Source organism: Ictidomys tridecemlineatus, chromosome X (genome assembly GCF_052094955.1).
Source record: "Ictidomys tridecemlineatus isolate mIctTri1 chromosome X, mIctTri1.hap1, whole genome shotgun sequence".
In the NCBI taxonomy this organism is placed as follows: Eukaryota; Metazoa; Chordata; class Mammalia; order Rodentia; family Sciuridae; genus Ictidomys; species Ictidomys tridecemlineatus.
Window position 1 is genome coordinate 37,272,306 of NC_135493.1, and position 15,527 is coordinate 37,287,832.

Consider the following 15,527-nt stretch of genomic DNA (forward strand, 5'->3'; position numbering starts at 1 on the left):
ATATGTAAGAACTATAGTTAATGAAATTGTATTGTATTAGAGAGTAAGTAAATTTCAGCTGCTCTTGTCACACACAAAAAAAATGTGAGATCATAGATATTAATTTGTTTCACTACGGTAACCACTTACTATCTATATGTATCCCATAACACCATGCCGTAAACCTCAAATATACAAAGTAAAATTTATTTTAAAAGACAAGAAGAGGGGCTGGGGCTATAGCTCAGTGGCAAAGAGCTTGCCTTTCACGTGTGAGGCACTAGGTTTGATCCTCAGCACCACATAAAAAATGAAAGATATTGTCTCCATATACAACTAAAAATTAAAAAAAAAATGAAGAAGAGGAGGCAGGCATTATGGCACAGGCCTGTAATCCCAGCAGCTCAGGAGGCTGAAGCAGGAGATTGCAGGTTGGAAGCCATCCTCAGCAACTTAGTGAGGCTGTAAGCAACCTAGTGAGACCCAATCTCAAAATAAAAAATAAAAAGGGCTGGAGATGTGCCTCAGTGGTTAAGGACCCTGGGTTCAATTTCTGTTACCAAAAAAATAAAGATAGTTAGAAAAAAAAAGAGTTACAAACACAAATTTGTACTGTCTCTAGAACCCGGATCCATTAAGTCTCCTAACCTTCGCTAAGGGGGTTTGTGCATGTGTTGGAGCAGGTTTCAATGCTCTGACAGGTAGGTTACTACTCAAGGTATACCTTAACTCTTCACTTGCTGCTTACACAGGGCCTCAAGTTCAGCCAAAGGCGAGAGATTAGGGCCTTCTTTAGTCTTTTTTAAGATTACTCTCAGTCCTTGACACATGCCTCACCTTCTAGAATCCCAGGAATATATGTTAGAGCATTTCAAAGTCCCTTATGGAGAGTGCTAACATTTTCCTTGTAAGTTTTTTGTTGTTTTTATTTTTTTGGTACTGGGGATTGAACCCAGGGGTGCTTTACTGCTAAGCCACATTCCCAGCCCTTTTAATTAATTTATTTATTTTTATTTTGAGACAAGATCTTGCTAAATTGCTAAGGCTGGCTTTGAACTTTCAATCCTCCTGTCTTAGCCTCCCAAACCATTGGGATTATAGGCGTGCACTACCACGCCTGGCTCCAGTAAGGTTTATTTTCCCCTACTTTTGCTCCCACATTAGGCAACTGCAATTTTTTGAGGGGTGGAGGGGTTGGGTACAAGAGAGTGAAACTCAGGGACACTCACCACTGAGACACATCCCCTGGCCTATTTTGTCTTTTATTTAGAAACAGGGGGTCTCACTGAGTTGCTTAGCACCTCGCTTTTGCTGAGGCTGGCTTTGAGCTCACTATCCTCTTGCCTCAGCCTCCTGAGCCACTGGGGTTACAGGGGTGTGCCACCGCGCCTGGCAGGCCATTGCAACTTTTAAACAATTGCATGATATTAATGCCCCCTGAAAATACTGTTAACAGCAAGTGTGCTCTGTCACGTGAATAAAGAACTCTGTAAGCAGAAGTTTCCAGGGAGCTCCCACACTGGTCAAAGATTTGGCCATTTTCTTTCAATAAACACTTCTCAGATTGTTATAAATATTTGATCCACTTCCAGGGTTTTGAAAAAGTTGTTTTGCCAATGTCATTACACTTATGGAAGAAAAGATTTTCAGTCTTAAGCCATATTTCTGGATTTCTGCAGCTTAAAGCTACCTTTGATTATGTTCAATTTTCAGTTTTCTCAAGTAATTGAGAACTAAATCCTTTAGAGACACAACTCCATCATATGTCACTTTGCCTCAAATCAAGCTCACAAGTTTTTGTTGTAGTTTTATTATTCCCTCAGTTTTGTATTTAGTGTGTATTTATTAGTTTTCTAATTAACTTTAAAAAAATATTTTTAGTTGTAGTTAGACATATTACCTTTATTTAATTTACTGATTTTTATGTGATGCTGAGGATCAAACCCAGCTCCTTGCAAATGCTAGGTGAGCGCTCTACTGCTGACCCGCAACCCCAGCCCCTCTAATTAACTTTCATTTGGTAGTTTAGAATGGAAGTGCCAAATCCTACCAGGGTCCTGGCTCTGTTTGCATAGATAGCTCACTCATATAAAAATGGTTTTTACATCTTTAAATGATTGTAAAAGAAATAAAACCCTAAGAAGTGTATGTGACTGAGATCATACATGGTCATCAAAGAAAGCCTAAAATATTTACATCTAACCTATTATAGTGAAGATTGCCAAAGCCTGATTTACAGTGAGGTGATGGGGGATGGTAGGTTTAAAAGAAGTGGGTCCATTTGCTACAGTTGCCTTTGTAGTGTTTTTAAATCATTTAGTGTTCCTTTGAGAGTCCCAGATTATAGTCTCAGTACTGGAAGAAACCTTACAGATTGTCTTCTCCAAAGTCTTACACTAGTGAAGAAACCAACATTCAAAGATATTTCAGTATCATATTGCAAATTAGCCAGGTTTAAAACCTTAGGTTTCTGAATGTGGTTTACTTTTCTTTTCATTCTCAGTAGCCTAAAATTTTTTTCTGCCACATCTTTCTCAAAAAAGTCATTCTTTCTCTGATTCTATCTCCTCTTTCATGTGTGTGTGTGTGTGTGTGTTTGTGTGTGTCTGTGTGATAATGAGGATAACCCAGGATAGCCTCATGCATGCTAGGCAAGCACTCTACAACTACTCCTGGCTCTTTACATTTTTTATTTTGAGACAAAGTTTTACTAAGTTGCTGAGGCTGGCCTTGAACTTGTGATCCTCCTGCCTCAAACTCCTGAGTTACTGGGATTACAAGCATGTACCACTGCACCTGGCTGGCAAAAATCATTATTTTTTATTGTTGTTGTTTGCTTGTTTATTTGGTACCAGGGATTGAACCCAGGAGCACTTAACCTGGGTTAAGTGCTGAGCCACATCCCCAGATCCCCTGGCCCTTTTATTTTTTACTGTGAGACAGGATCTCCCTAAATTGTTCACAGCCTTGCTAAGTTGCTGAGACTAGTATGAACTTATGATCCTTCTGTCTCAGCCTCCCAAACAGCTAAGATTAGAGGTATGTGCCACTATGCCTTGTAGAAAGCATTCTTTTTTTTAATTGGTTGTTCAAAACATTACAAAGCTCTTGACATATCATATTTCATACATTAGATTCAAGTGGGTTATGAACTTCCATTTTTACCCCAAATACAGATTGCAGAATCACATGGGTTACACATCCACAATTTTACATAATGCCAATTAGTAATTATTGTATTCTGCTACCTTTCCTATCCCCTACTATCCCCCCTCCCCTCCCCTCCCATCTTCTCTCTCTACCCCATCTACTGTAATTCATTTCTCTCCTTGTTTTTTCCCATTCCCCTCACAACCTCTTATATGTAATTTTTATAACAATGAGGATCTCCTTCCATTTCCATGCAATTTCCCTTTTCTCTCCCTTTCCCTCCCACCTCATGTCTCTGTTTAATGTTAATTTTTTTCCTTCTGCTCTTCCTCCCTGCTCTGTTCTTAGTTGCTCTCATTATAACAAAGAAGACATTTGGCATTTGTTTTTTAGGGATTGGCTAGCTTCACTTAGCATAATCTGCTCTAATGCCATCCATTTCCCTGCAAATTCCATGATTTTGTCATTTTTTTAGTGCAGAGTAATACTCCATTGTGTATAAATGCCACTTTTTTTTTTTATCCATTCATCTATTGAAGGGCATCAGGGTTGGTTCCACAATCTAGCTATTGTGAATTGTGCTGCTATGAACATCGATGTGGCAGTATCCCTGTAGTACGCTCTTTTTTTTCTCTTTACTTTTTTTTCTTTTTTATTGTTGGTTATTCAAAACATTACATAGTTCTTGATATATCATATTTCACACTTTGATTCAAGTGGGTTATGAACTCCCATTTTTACCCCGTATACAGATTGCAGAATCACATCAGTTACACTTCCATTGATTTACATATTGCCATACTCATGTCTGTTGTATTCTGCTGCCTTTCCTATCCTCTACTATCCCCCCCTCCCCTCCCCTCCCCTCCCCTCTTCTCTCTCTACTCCCTCTACTGTAATTCATTTCTCCCCCTTGTATTATTTTCCCCTCACTTCCTCTTATATGTACTTTTGTATAACCCTGAGGGTCTCCTTCCATTTCCATGCAATTTCCCTTCTCTCTCCCTTTCCCTCTCCTCTCATCCCTGTTTAATGTTAGTCTTCTTCTCATGCTCTTCTTCCCTACTCTGTTCTTAGTTACTCTCCTTATATCAAAGAAGACATTTGGCATTTGTTTTTTAGGGATTGGCTAGCTTCACTTAGCATAATCTGCTCTAATCCATCCATTTCCCTCCAAATTCTATGATTTTGTCATTTTTTAATGCAGAGTAATACTCCATTGTGTATAAATGCCACATTTTTTTTTATCCATTCGTCTATTGAAGGGCATCTAGGTTGCTTCCACAGTCTTGCTATTGTGAATTGTGCTGCTATGAACATCGATGTAGCAGTGTCCCTGTAGCATGCTCTTTTAAGGTCTTCAGGGAATAGTCCGAGAAGGGCAATAGCTGGGTCAAATGGTGGTTCCATTCCCAGCTTTCCCAGGAATCTCCATACTGCTTTCCAAATTGGCTGCACCAATTTGCAGTCCCACCAGCAATGTACAAGAGTACCCCTTTCCCCACATCCTCGCCAGCACTTGTTGTTGTTTGACTTCATAATGGCTGTGAGATGGTATCTTAGGGTGGTTTTGATTTGCATTTCTCTGACTGCTAGAGATGGTGAGCATTTTTGCATGTACTTGTTGATTGATTGTATGTCCTCCTCTGAGAAGTGTCTGTTCAGGTCCTTGGCCCATTTGTTGATTGGGTTATTTGTTATCTTATTGTTTAATTTTTTGAGTTCTTTGTGTACTCTGGATATTAGGGCTCTATCTGAAGTGTGAGGAGTAAAAATTTGTTCCCATGATGTAGGCTCCCTATTTACCTCTCTTATTGTTTCTCTTGCTGAGAAAAAACTTTTTAGTTTTAGTAAGTCCCATTTGTTGATTCTTGTTATTAACTCTTGTGCTATGGGTGTCCTATTAAGGAATTTGGAGCCCGACTCCATAATATGTGGATCGGAGCCAACTTTTTCTTCTATCAGACGCAGAGTCTCTGATTTGATATCAAGCTCCTTGATCCATTTTGAGTTAACTTTTGTGCATGGCGAGAGAAGGGGATTCAGTTTCATTTTGTTGCGTATGGATTTCCAGTTTTCCCAGCAACATTTGTTGAAGATGCTATCCTTCCTCCATTGCATGCTTTTAGCCCCTTTATCGAATATAAGATAGTTGTAACTTTGTGGATTAATCTCTGTGTCCTCTATTCTGTACCATTGGTCCACCTGCCTGTTTTGGTACCAGTACCATGCTGTTTTTGTTACTATTGCTCTGTAGTATAGTTTGAAATCTGGTATCACTATGCCGCCTGATTCACACTTCCTGCTTAGAGTCGCTTTTGCTATTCTGGGTCTTTTATTTTTCCATATGAATTTCATGATTGCTTTATCTATTTCTACAAGAAATGCCATTGGGATTTTGATTGGCATTGCATTAAACCTATAGAGAACTTTTGGTAATATCATCATTTTGATGATGTCTTGATAGTAGGTGAATTTCTCTTTCCCACTGTTATTTTTCCTTCCTCAGTTCCACTTTTTCCTCTACCTTGAGCAGAAGGTGTTCTCCAATTTTCTTAGACAATCCTCTGTTGAAGTTATTTTCTCCCATTTTACCAAATATCCACATCGTTGATTCTAGATTTTCTATTCTCTTTGGTATCTTGCTAATATCAAGCACAAAAATAGTGGTTTTCAAACTTTGCTACATTTGAAGGTGCAGAGAAAGATGGAACTGGGTAAAAATCTGCCACCCCACCTTTTCTCATGAATTGGATTTCCAAGTAATATTTTACTTAAATATAGGGGTTAAAAAGAGGAAAGAGCATGAGGGAGAGGGAGAGGGAGGGAGGGAGGGAGGGAGAGAGAGAACAATTTACAGGAGAAAAAAATTGATAAATTGTATAGGTTGGACCTAACCAAAATTAGAAACTTTTGCTCTGCCAAAGACCATGCAAAAGTTATGAAAATACAAACTACTTACAGTGAGGAAAATATCTGCAAGTCCATATATCTACAATAGACTTATTTAAAGAATATATAAATGACTCTTAAAACTGACAAGAAAAAATCCAATTAGGAAATGAACAAAATATATGAAGAAACATTTCACTCAGAGGAAATACAGATATCATTTAAATACATGATGAGATATTTTAGTATCATTAGCCTATCACGGAAATGCAAATTAAAATCTCAATGAGATATTACTACAAATCCACAAGAATGGTTAAAATGAAAAGTAGTGAAAGCACCAAATGCTGGTGAGGATGTGTAGACACTGAAATCACTAATATTTGGTTAGTGAGAAGGTAAAAATGTACAGCCATTCTGGAAAACAATATGGTAGTCCTGATAAAACTCAATATGCACATGGAAGACCCTGGATTTGATCCCCAGTACCAAAACAAAAAAATAAAAAAGGAAAAAAGAATAAAGAAAACCCTAAATTAAACATGCAATTACCATATAACTCAGGAATTGCGCTCTTGAGCATTTATTCCAGAAAAAAAAAGAAAACTTACATTCACATAAAAACATGTACTTGAATATTTACAGCAGCTTTATTTACAATGGTCCCAAATTGGAATCATTCCATATGCCCTTCAGTGAGTGTATTGTTAAGCAGTCTGTTTACTTCTGTACCATGGAAGACAACTCAGGGATACAAAGGAGTAAACTATTGATATATTTATACATGTAACAACTTGTTTGAATCTCCAGGTAATTATGCTGGCTGAAAATGATCAATCCCCAAATCTTATTAACTTCACGATTTTATTTAGCCAACATCCTTGAAATTCAAAAATTACAGAGGAGGGAAGCATCTCTGTTGATTGTCAGGGCTTGGGGAAGCAAATGTGGATGAATATAGTTATAAAAGGGTATCACAAGAGATCCCTGTGCTGAGAGTTCTGCATCTTGACTCTGGTGATAGTCATACAAATGTGCATGCAATACAATTGTATAGGATTATTCACTCAAATGAGTGCAAATAGAACTCTTAAGATGTTATGTTTGGGGAAAGTTGGGTGAAGGCTACATTAGCATATGGTTATCTCCCTATGCATTTTTCTGTTTCTTATGAATAAATAATTATTTTAAAATAAAAATTAGGGAAAAACTAGTTATAAAAACTAAAACAGTCATTCCAAATCTCAAGATGTCAAGAAATGGAAAGTTAACTTTGCCTCTTCTCTTCTTACAGGACTTGTACCTGCCCCTGTCCTTGGATGACTCTGACTCGCTTGGTGATTCCATGTGAAGGAGGACGGAGTGTGTAGAATCCAGAGTACAAATCCAATCCTACCACTAAAGTAGGATACTTCACTCTGAAGTGTCCAACAGGGCTATTGGTGCTTTCAATTTTTCGTTTGTTGTTGTTGTTATTTTTCAAAAACACACTGTAGTATGTTGGGTTTATTTTCCTGTGATTTCTCCTCTGGGCCACTGATCCACAGTTACCAATTATGAGAGATAGATTGATAACCGTCCTTTGGGTAACTTTCCAGGGATGCCAAATATGCTAGTCCATGACCTTTTCTACTGAATATTTAGGCGCCTTCATTATTTTTCCTGTCTCACTTACTCATACACTATAGCAGTCTTCCTTCTGTAGAGGGCTGTTTACATACTTAGCACTTAAAATGTTTGTGTGGGGAAAAAATCTTATTGGCGCATCCAAGAGTGACAAACACAAGTGCCCCTTGTCTCCGGATCTTAATAATGCTGGAGGCTCCCAGGAAGATGGCAAGGCGGCTCCCCAGCCTTGCCCTTTACTCCTGATTGAGCCCCAGTTTGTTGTCTAGCACCAATCCTATCTGTCAAGGGGTAGAAACACCAGCAACTAATAACTATGGCACCAGATGCTTAGGACTGTGGGGGAAGGACTAGCTAAAAGAGATGAAGCAGAAACTTCTAAGATGTTTCAGTAGAAGTTAAAAAGCACAGTCAATTCTTGGTCAACTTCTCCACTGGGTCAATTTGGAATCAATAAGTAATTGATAAGACTTTGGAATAAAGGATGTTATATATTTGATTCATCTAGAAAGCTGTCCAACATACCAAGTTATTACAATGAACTGTACGGTATCCATCTATCTCTGTTCTATTGAATGCCTTGTAAACAGCCAACACTGAAAACACTGTGAGAATTTGTTTTCAGGTCTGACACCTTTCGGTCACTTTTTATAGCAAGAAACCAATATCCTTTTTATAAAAACTCATGTCTGTATTTCAGGAGCAAACTCTTCAGGCTCCTTTTTTATAAACTGGTGATTTTTCTTTTGTCTAAAAAACACATGCAGAAAATTTACCAAAAAAAATGCAGAAGAATAATGTAGTTTAGAAATCATGCTGTCACTGCCAAACAGTAACCTCCAGGAGAATATGAAATGAATAGCAGAGGCCAATTCAATAGAATCAGTCTTTTGATAGCTTTTTAACAGTTATGCTTACATTAATAATTTCAATGTGGACCAGACATTCTAATTATATTTTAAATGAAATGTTATGGCATATTTTAAGCAACTCTTTTTTATCTATAATCCTAATATTTCATACTGAAGATACAGAAACCTTTCACTTTAACACTAGAAAGGATTTCTCTTTATTAAGGACTGATCATTTAAAATAATTCTCAGTCTTTGAGATACAGGTTCATAACACTGCTTTTTTGTCTGTAATCATAGCCCATAATGGCAAAGACAACTAAATTTAGGTGAAAGCCATGCATGCTAATTCTGTGTTTGCTTTGAGCAGATATGAAGATTTCTTTTATTGCTTTGTAATTGTTCAGATATTTTGAAAGGTGCATCATTCAAAGCCAAGCTATTGTTTGGCTACTGAATGACATGCAGTTGTCCCTCCCATGAATGGAATGAGCTTACTGTGTGTGTCTGTGTGTATGTGAATGTGTGTGTGTGTGTGTGTGCATGCACACACGTGTATAGACATGCACATGCTCCTTTGCAGCTGATTCACAATTAGGAAATATACTATAAGACAACCCAACATGGATTGATGGCAACTTGGTGGCATTGCTGATGTGCAGGGAGAAACACCGGGTGGAAGGGGTAGCTAGAGGTCCCTAGACAATTTCAGAAGTTCTTAATTACCAGAAACAGTTTTGATTCAGGAGAAGTGAGATGATGATAATACTGGTTTCTGCTTCTTCTGATCATTCACTGAAGAACCCCCAAATTATGAGGATCTCCTTTTGATCTCTCCTGCATTTGTAGATCCATTCAAAACATTTGAGAAACTCATTTCACCTAGCCCCTATTTCTTTCTAGAAGCTCACAGTTTTCGTATTGCCTTCTAAAATAGTTAAAAATTAATTAGAAAAAAACTGGTACTTTGGAATGGGAGTTGGGGATAGAGAATGATGGGGGGTCTATTTTTAAACTTTACACCAGGTCTTTCTAAAGACTCCATCCACTGTCTTTCTTAAAATTTCATTTAGTCCCATACCTTCATTTTAAGATAAAGAAATAGAGAGGCAGCTTAATGACTGCTGGGAGAGTAGGTAGGACCAGAGGAAGAAACCAGATTTCCTCATGCTCTACACAAGCTGAGAACTTCCTTGCATGTGGCTTATGTACCACTAGAAAATACTAAATGGACATATTGTATTTATAATAATCTTGGAATCAGCAGTCTTCTGTAACAATAGTACAGTTTCCATCTTTCTTTTAATTAATTATAAGGAAATGTTTCTGTATTGCCACTTTGAGGGGCTTGGCATAGTTTAAAATTCAAGCCTCCAATAATTGCATTTTAAATTAGCCCATTTTTTCAAGGCAAAAAAAAAAGTGTCACTGAGCTAATTTACCCCTATTATTTGTTCCCAATTTATCCAGTTCAGTTTTACCACTCTAGTCCCATTGTGTTGACTGCTTCATGGTCAGCAAACATCAAGTCAGCAAACATTTGCCACCACTCCCCATAACTACTTCTCTCTTATACACTCACACACACACATGTGCACACACACAATCCATCTGTTGCTTGTTCCTACCTCCTAATTTTTCTTCCCTACATAAATAGAAATAGGGACAAAGAAGGGGAAATGTATATATAGGGGCTGGGCTGAACAACTAACTTCATAAGTAGTGTTAACTAGAGGTAAATTGAGAGAAAATCTCCTTTTCTCTTCACTGTTTTGGAAAGGATAGCCATTAGCATGACTGCTTTGTGTCCTTATGGACTTTAGTATTAGCCTAGATTGAATCATAGAGTTTTCTAGCTGGAAGGAACCTTAAGATCACATCATCCACTCCCAAACTCCTCATTTTTTTCAGGCCAGGAAATGGAGACACAGAGGTAAAGTAATTTCCCTGAGGTCACACAGCTGGCTAGGGGCAGGGTTGGGATTAGAACCCGCATCTCTTGGCTCTTATTCCAGGGCCTTTTCCCACTAACCAATATTGCCTTCCATTAGGCTCCTGAGAATTCTTTCCCAGGGTCATGTTGCATCTTGGAGCCATATGCTGCTGCCCTGATCTCAGTGGGAAATCCACCCAGCAACTTAATATGGCCCTTTCTCCCCACATTCACATGGTTCCCATTCACATGGGCTGCAGATGTCCCCAAAGAGAGGGAGGCATTTAAGACCAATAGGAACAACAGTCTATCTAACTCAGGGGATGCCCCATCTTGAGGCGCCTTTGGAATAGTCCTCTGAGCTACTAACTCTGTTAAAAATGGAATAAAAGAAAACTAGTTTTCCCTATCTGCTCCACACATGTCACCACATACTGATTTGTCCTCCCAGGCAAAGGACTAAAGGTTTCTTGTTTCAAGAGCAGGGAAAGGAAGAAAGGAAGAGTGAAGTAATAGCTTTGTCCATCCTGATTTTCTGAGATGGCTTTTCAGCATTTTAAAAACTAGTGCAGCTACCATTGCTACTGGTAATGATTGCTTTTAAAATAGCAATGATTTCTTTCCACTAGACCAGCTAGAGAAAATAACCTAGTCTTTCTGTGGTTGTCCTCATACACAATGTCCCCATAGCCATCCTCCCCCGATGGGGAGAGTTTCCAGGTATAAGCAGGGGGCATTGTGACTAAAATGTTCCCTGGTTGATGTTAAACATTGGTTCCTTGTGTTTTCACCAAAATAGCAAGCAGTGTGCTCTATGCACCATACTCATCTTCTTGTGTACACTGCTCCTGTGGCCTTCCATGGCAGAAACCAGGGAAACAAGGTCTGAACATGCAGCAAGGCTCTTCCTGGGAACTAAAGGGTATTCATTAATTGAGTTCTAAGAGACCTCCTACTAGGCTTACTCCATTCCTCAGGTACTTCCTTCTTCTTCCTTTGCTCCTCCTCAATCAAAAGTAGCCAAGGAATCTTAATGTAGATATGTAGCTATCCTCTTAGATCCTTCTTAGAATCACCTAGCCCAGGTCACAGACAAGGAATTCAGTACTTGCCTTGGACAGAATTGTATCTCCAACCCTAATCTCTTCAATACTCGGGGTAGAGATGCACCTACTCCCTCTCAAATTTTATTCTAAATGTATTTTCTTTAAAAAAAAAAATCACACGTCTCCCTGGGATTGGAGAAAGAACATACCCATGTCCTCAGAATGAACTTCAGCATAATACATACCAGTGGGAATTTTTGAAAATACAGCACACGTCAGAAACATCTATGTCAAGAGACTTCCCTAGACAGAAAGAAGCATTGGAACAGTGTGGTTTGAACGACTTCCTTCACAGTTGTCTATTTGTTATGGAAATAAAAGGCACTGGGTATTATTTTTTGAAGGTGACTAAAACTTGGTTTTGGCTACATGGAGCCATAGGATTCATGGCCAGGCCTCAAGCATATTTTGTCTTTGATGCATTAAGTCACTTGGCTTTTAGACTCAGATTGGTTTCCTGAATAACCCATCAGCACTTTGTGGAGTAGGGAAGGAGCAGGAGTTCTATGTTATGAGACCTGGAGCCCAGAGAAGGAAGAAGCTGAGCACTGGCCCAGCCTTTGATAGTATGTCAGGAGTGATATGGGATCTTTTTTGTAGCAATTGAGCCTTACAAATCTCCTGAGTCTCTTTTCTAGGATGGAGTTTAGAAACTGTCATATTTCTGCCTCTGCCCTAAGAGGACTTCATATAAAGCTCCATCCACTGTTCTATGAGTCCATGCAGGTTTTCTTCTTCCTTGCAGGTATGACCACCTGAAGCAAGGATAGTTCATTGATTTTCATGCCTACCTTTTGGCCAGAGAGGCATCTGTCAGATTTTCTGGCTGTTGGTGGCCCAGAGTCAGTCTAGTGCTATTACCATTCAGTAGATTGCCATTAGTTAGCCCTTAAAACCTGTGATTACATATAAGACAATATGGGTCATTTTTAAAAAATGAATTCCCAATTTTATTCTTCTGGATAGCAGATCTCACTTCTTTGGTATGTAGAAGACAGGTGGTTCTTGTTACACAGCAGCAAAGACACAAGTGTGGAGAGGTAAACAAATTTCTAGAATCATAGAGCAATGATTTCAGAGGACAACCTATTATGGGCTGAGACTATTAGCAGATTCTCCTAGCCCCTTCCATTTTCTCTCCTCACAGTCTAGAAGTCTCACTCTTCATCAGTCTATCTTTCAGTATGCCTGACCCTCTTATCCCTTCAGGAAAATGGGTGTTTCTTCTCTATCTCCTCTACTCTGCTTCCCAGAGCTTGCTTCCATTCCCAAAGCTCTGCTGTGGTCTTCACATGCAGCCTCTTGATGTTGCTTCCTGCTTGTTTTCTTGTTAAGGATCCATGCAGCCCTCAACATTAGCCAAGCTTGTTGGCATAGGCTACCATTTGCAATGTCTGACTTTTTATCCCTTAGTTTATTGGCTTCAACATCTTCTGGAATTAGAGGTGAATTTTTCTTACCTTGGATGTCTGGGGCTAGGGGAGTATAGGATGCCCATTTGGAATTAAGGCGTCTTCCTTCTCCTGATCACAGAAGGTGGGTTAGTTGAGGGAGATCAGATGACATAATAGAAGTCAGAATAAACACCTTGTAAACTAAGGCGAAGACTTGAAGGCATAGGAATTTCTCATTTCTGGGAAATAACCTGAAGAAATCAATGGCTTTTTGCCACTTTACCTCCACCATGTATCACTTTTTTTTCTTTTCTATTTCCCTATATTTGTTCTCAGTTTATGCTCTGTTATCACTCTCTTTTTACTGTGCAATTGTTTGATCACTTTTTGGTTTTTCCTCCTCCCTGTCTAGGCACTGAGCATATGCTTTTTCTTAGCCTGTGATTTTTGCCTTGGAATTGATGCAAAATTATTTCCAGACTCAACCAGCCCTAGTCTTACCCCAGTATAGTCAGAAGCATGTTGGTGGGAATTAACCTGACCCTGGCCCTTTGTCTTTTCCATTTTCGGTCTCAGCAGACCTCAATCATTTTTCTTAGAGCCCATTTATCTTTAGGCCGTTGCCTTCCAAGCACTGTACAGAATACTTTGTGGTTCCTTTGTAGTCTGCCATTTTTGTGGAGCAGTGAAGTGTGCTCAGAGAAATACTCAGCTGAACAGAAAAAATCCACCCATGGATTCATATCAGCTAAATACTATTAGTTGATTTTGTTTAATTTGCTCATAGTTGAAAAAGCTGCAATATAATGAGAGACCACAGGTGATTGCTCCTGCCATTTGGTTTGGCTGGGTGGGGATGGGGGGGCAGGAGCAATTTGTTTAAACTTTTACCACTACTCATTAAGCTCTCTGTAATAACCTTTTGTTTTGCATTTGCCAACTGTTGAGTTGGTCAAGCTCAACTGGTAGGCAACTGGGGTTAATTTAAATGAAAAGGGTATTTAACAAATCCATACTATAAAAAGAAACATTCATTTAATTGAGATGTAGTTTTTCCTTCTGTTACAGATTCACCTCAACCTTTTATTTTTGACACCAACTGCACAGGCAGTCCCTATATATGTAATCAGTGGGCCTAGAGAAACTAACTTGTTAGGTGTTCATTTATTCAGCAGAGTTCACAGCCCCTGGGAATGTCACTGCTTGGCAATATCATATGGGATGCCGAAATTTCCAATGAGTTTCTTTATAATTTCTCTTAATGGGGCTTAAGCAAGTAGGAGGTTATACCAAAATGTCTCCAGTGTATGGTCCTGTAATATATTGCAGCTTGAAGCCAATGATCCCTTATGACTTGTACACAACTAATGCATGTTTTGATTGAATTTTGCATTTCTCATATGTGGTAAGTTCTTTAAAACATTTTTGGTCACCTTTTTGTGCCATTAAACTTGTATAGAAAATGTTTTTATGGCCATTTTCAAAGGGAGAAAGTTTAAAATGGAAACAGCCCACCCTTTGTGCCCTATAGCTGTAGTTAGGATTGAGTAACTGTAGCAAAACAGCTGTAATTGGTGGTTGTAGTGTTAGAGGCGTTAGCTTGCTAGTGACTAGCTTTGGAGAGTAAATGCATGGTATTGTACATCACATTTCTTAACTAACTCATTTTAACCTCTGAAAATAATATATTCTTCCTTGTGGCCCTTCTCCCCTCTCCCGCTCCCTGCTCCCAGGTATCTTCCCTGCTCCCAGGTATCTTGTAAATAAATGATTTAGGGGCCAATCATTCTTGCCAAGTAAAGTCAGCAAAGAATAAATAAGCCAAAAGGGGAGAAAGACATTTCTCAGCAGTTATTGACCATTTCTCAAGGAATGGCATAGTGATCAAAGACTCAATTCCCTTTCACATAAAAATCAGTGGCAAATTGGGAGTGTCTTTGTTTGATCACATTACAGAATTGAATAGTTCTCAGAATCACATGAAATCCAAAGACAATAGACAATGATGTCCTTATCCCTGCAGTAGTTTTGGGGAATTTGGAGACATCCAAAGACCAATGACCAATAATTATTTGAAAAGAAAAAAAGAAAAGAAAAACAGAGAAATATAACATACTTATGAGTTTTAGTCATCTCTTTAGAATGGTTATTATCGGAAAAGACGAGGACCTGGGTTTATATGCATTGCTGTTTCCCAGGTACTGCCTAGCCCACTCTTAGATTGCAATTTTCCTTTTTTGGTTTGCTGTTACCTTTGGACTGGTAGGTTTGGTGAGGCCCATGTAAAACTGGTTGGGGCAGACCCTTTTTATCTCCTGTGCCTGTTAACATCCCTTTCCCCCTCTCCCCCTTCATACTTTGATGAGGGCTCTTTGGTCAGAGGACTTCAAGGTCGTCTAGAGAAGTTCCCCATGCGTGTAAAGTGTTGTGAACTGTGAATGCTGCAGATTCACAGTGTTCAATACTGTGCAGCCAAAGAGCTGCTCTTGCAATCATTTTGGCTCTCAAGCTCTGTTCTCCATTGCATTCTCTTTTTTGTGTACATTTGCAAGATGGGTGTAATGTCATTTTCCAAAAATAAAATTTGATTTCAATA

The 15,527-nt window shown here is 38.9% G+C and overlaps 1 protein-coding gene across 5 annotated transcripts in view; it reads left to right on the forward strand.

The window, feature by feature from the left end:
* Dcx (doublecortin) overlaps positions 1 to 15,527 on the forward strand; it is a 109,940-nt gene extending 94,413 nt beyond the window's left edge. For all 5 annotated transcript variants that reach the window (XM_021725244.3, XM_078034370.1, XM_040284406.2 and 2 more), the window contains one exon: positions 7,316 to 15,527. In XM_021725244.3, the coding sequence (XP_021580919.1) occupies positions 7,316 to 7,372 (57 nt within the window). In that variant the 3' untranslated portion in view covers positions 7,373 to 15,527. The remainder of the gene's footprint in view (positions 1 to 7,315) is intronic.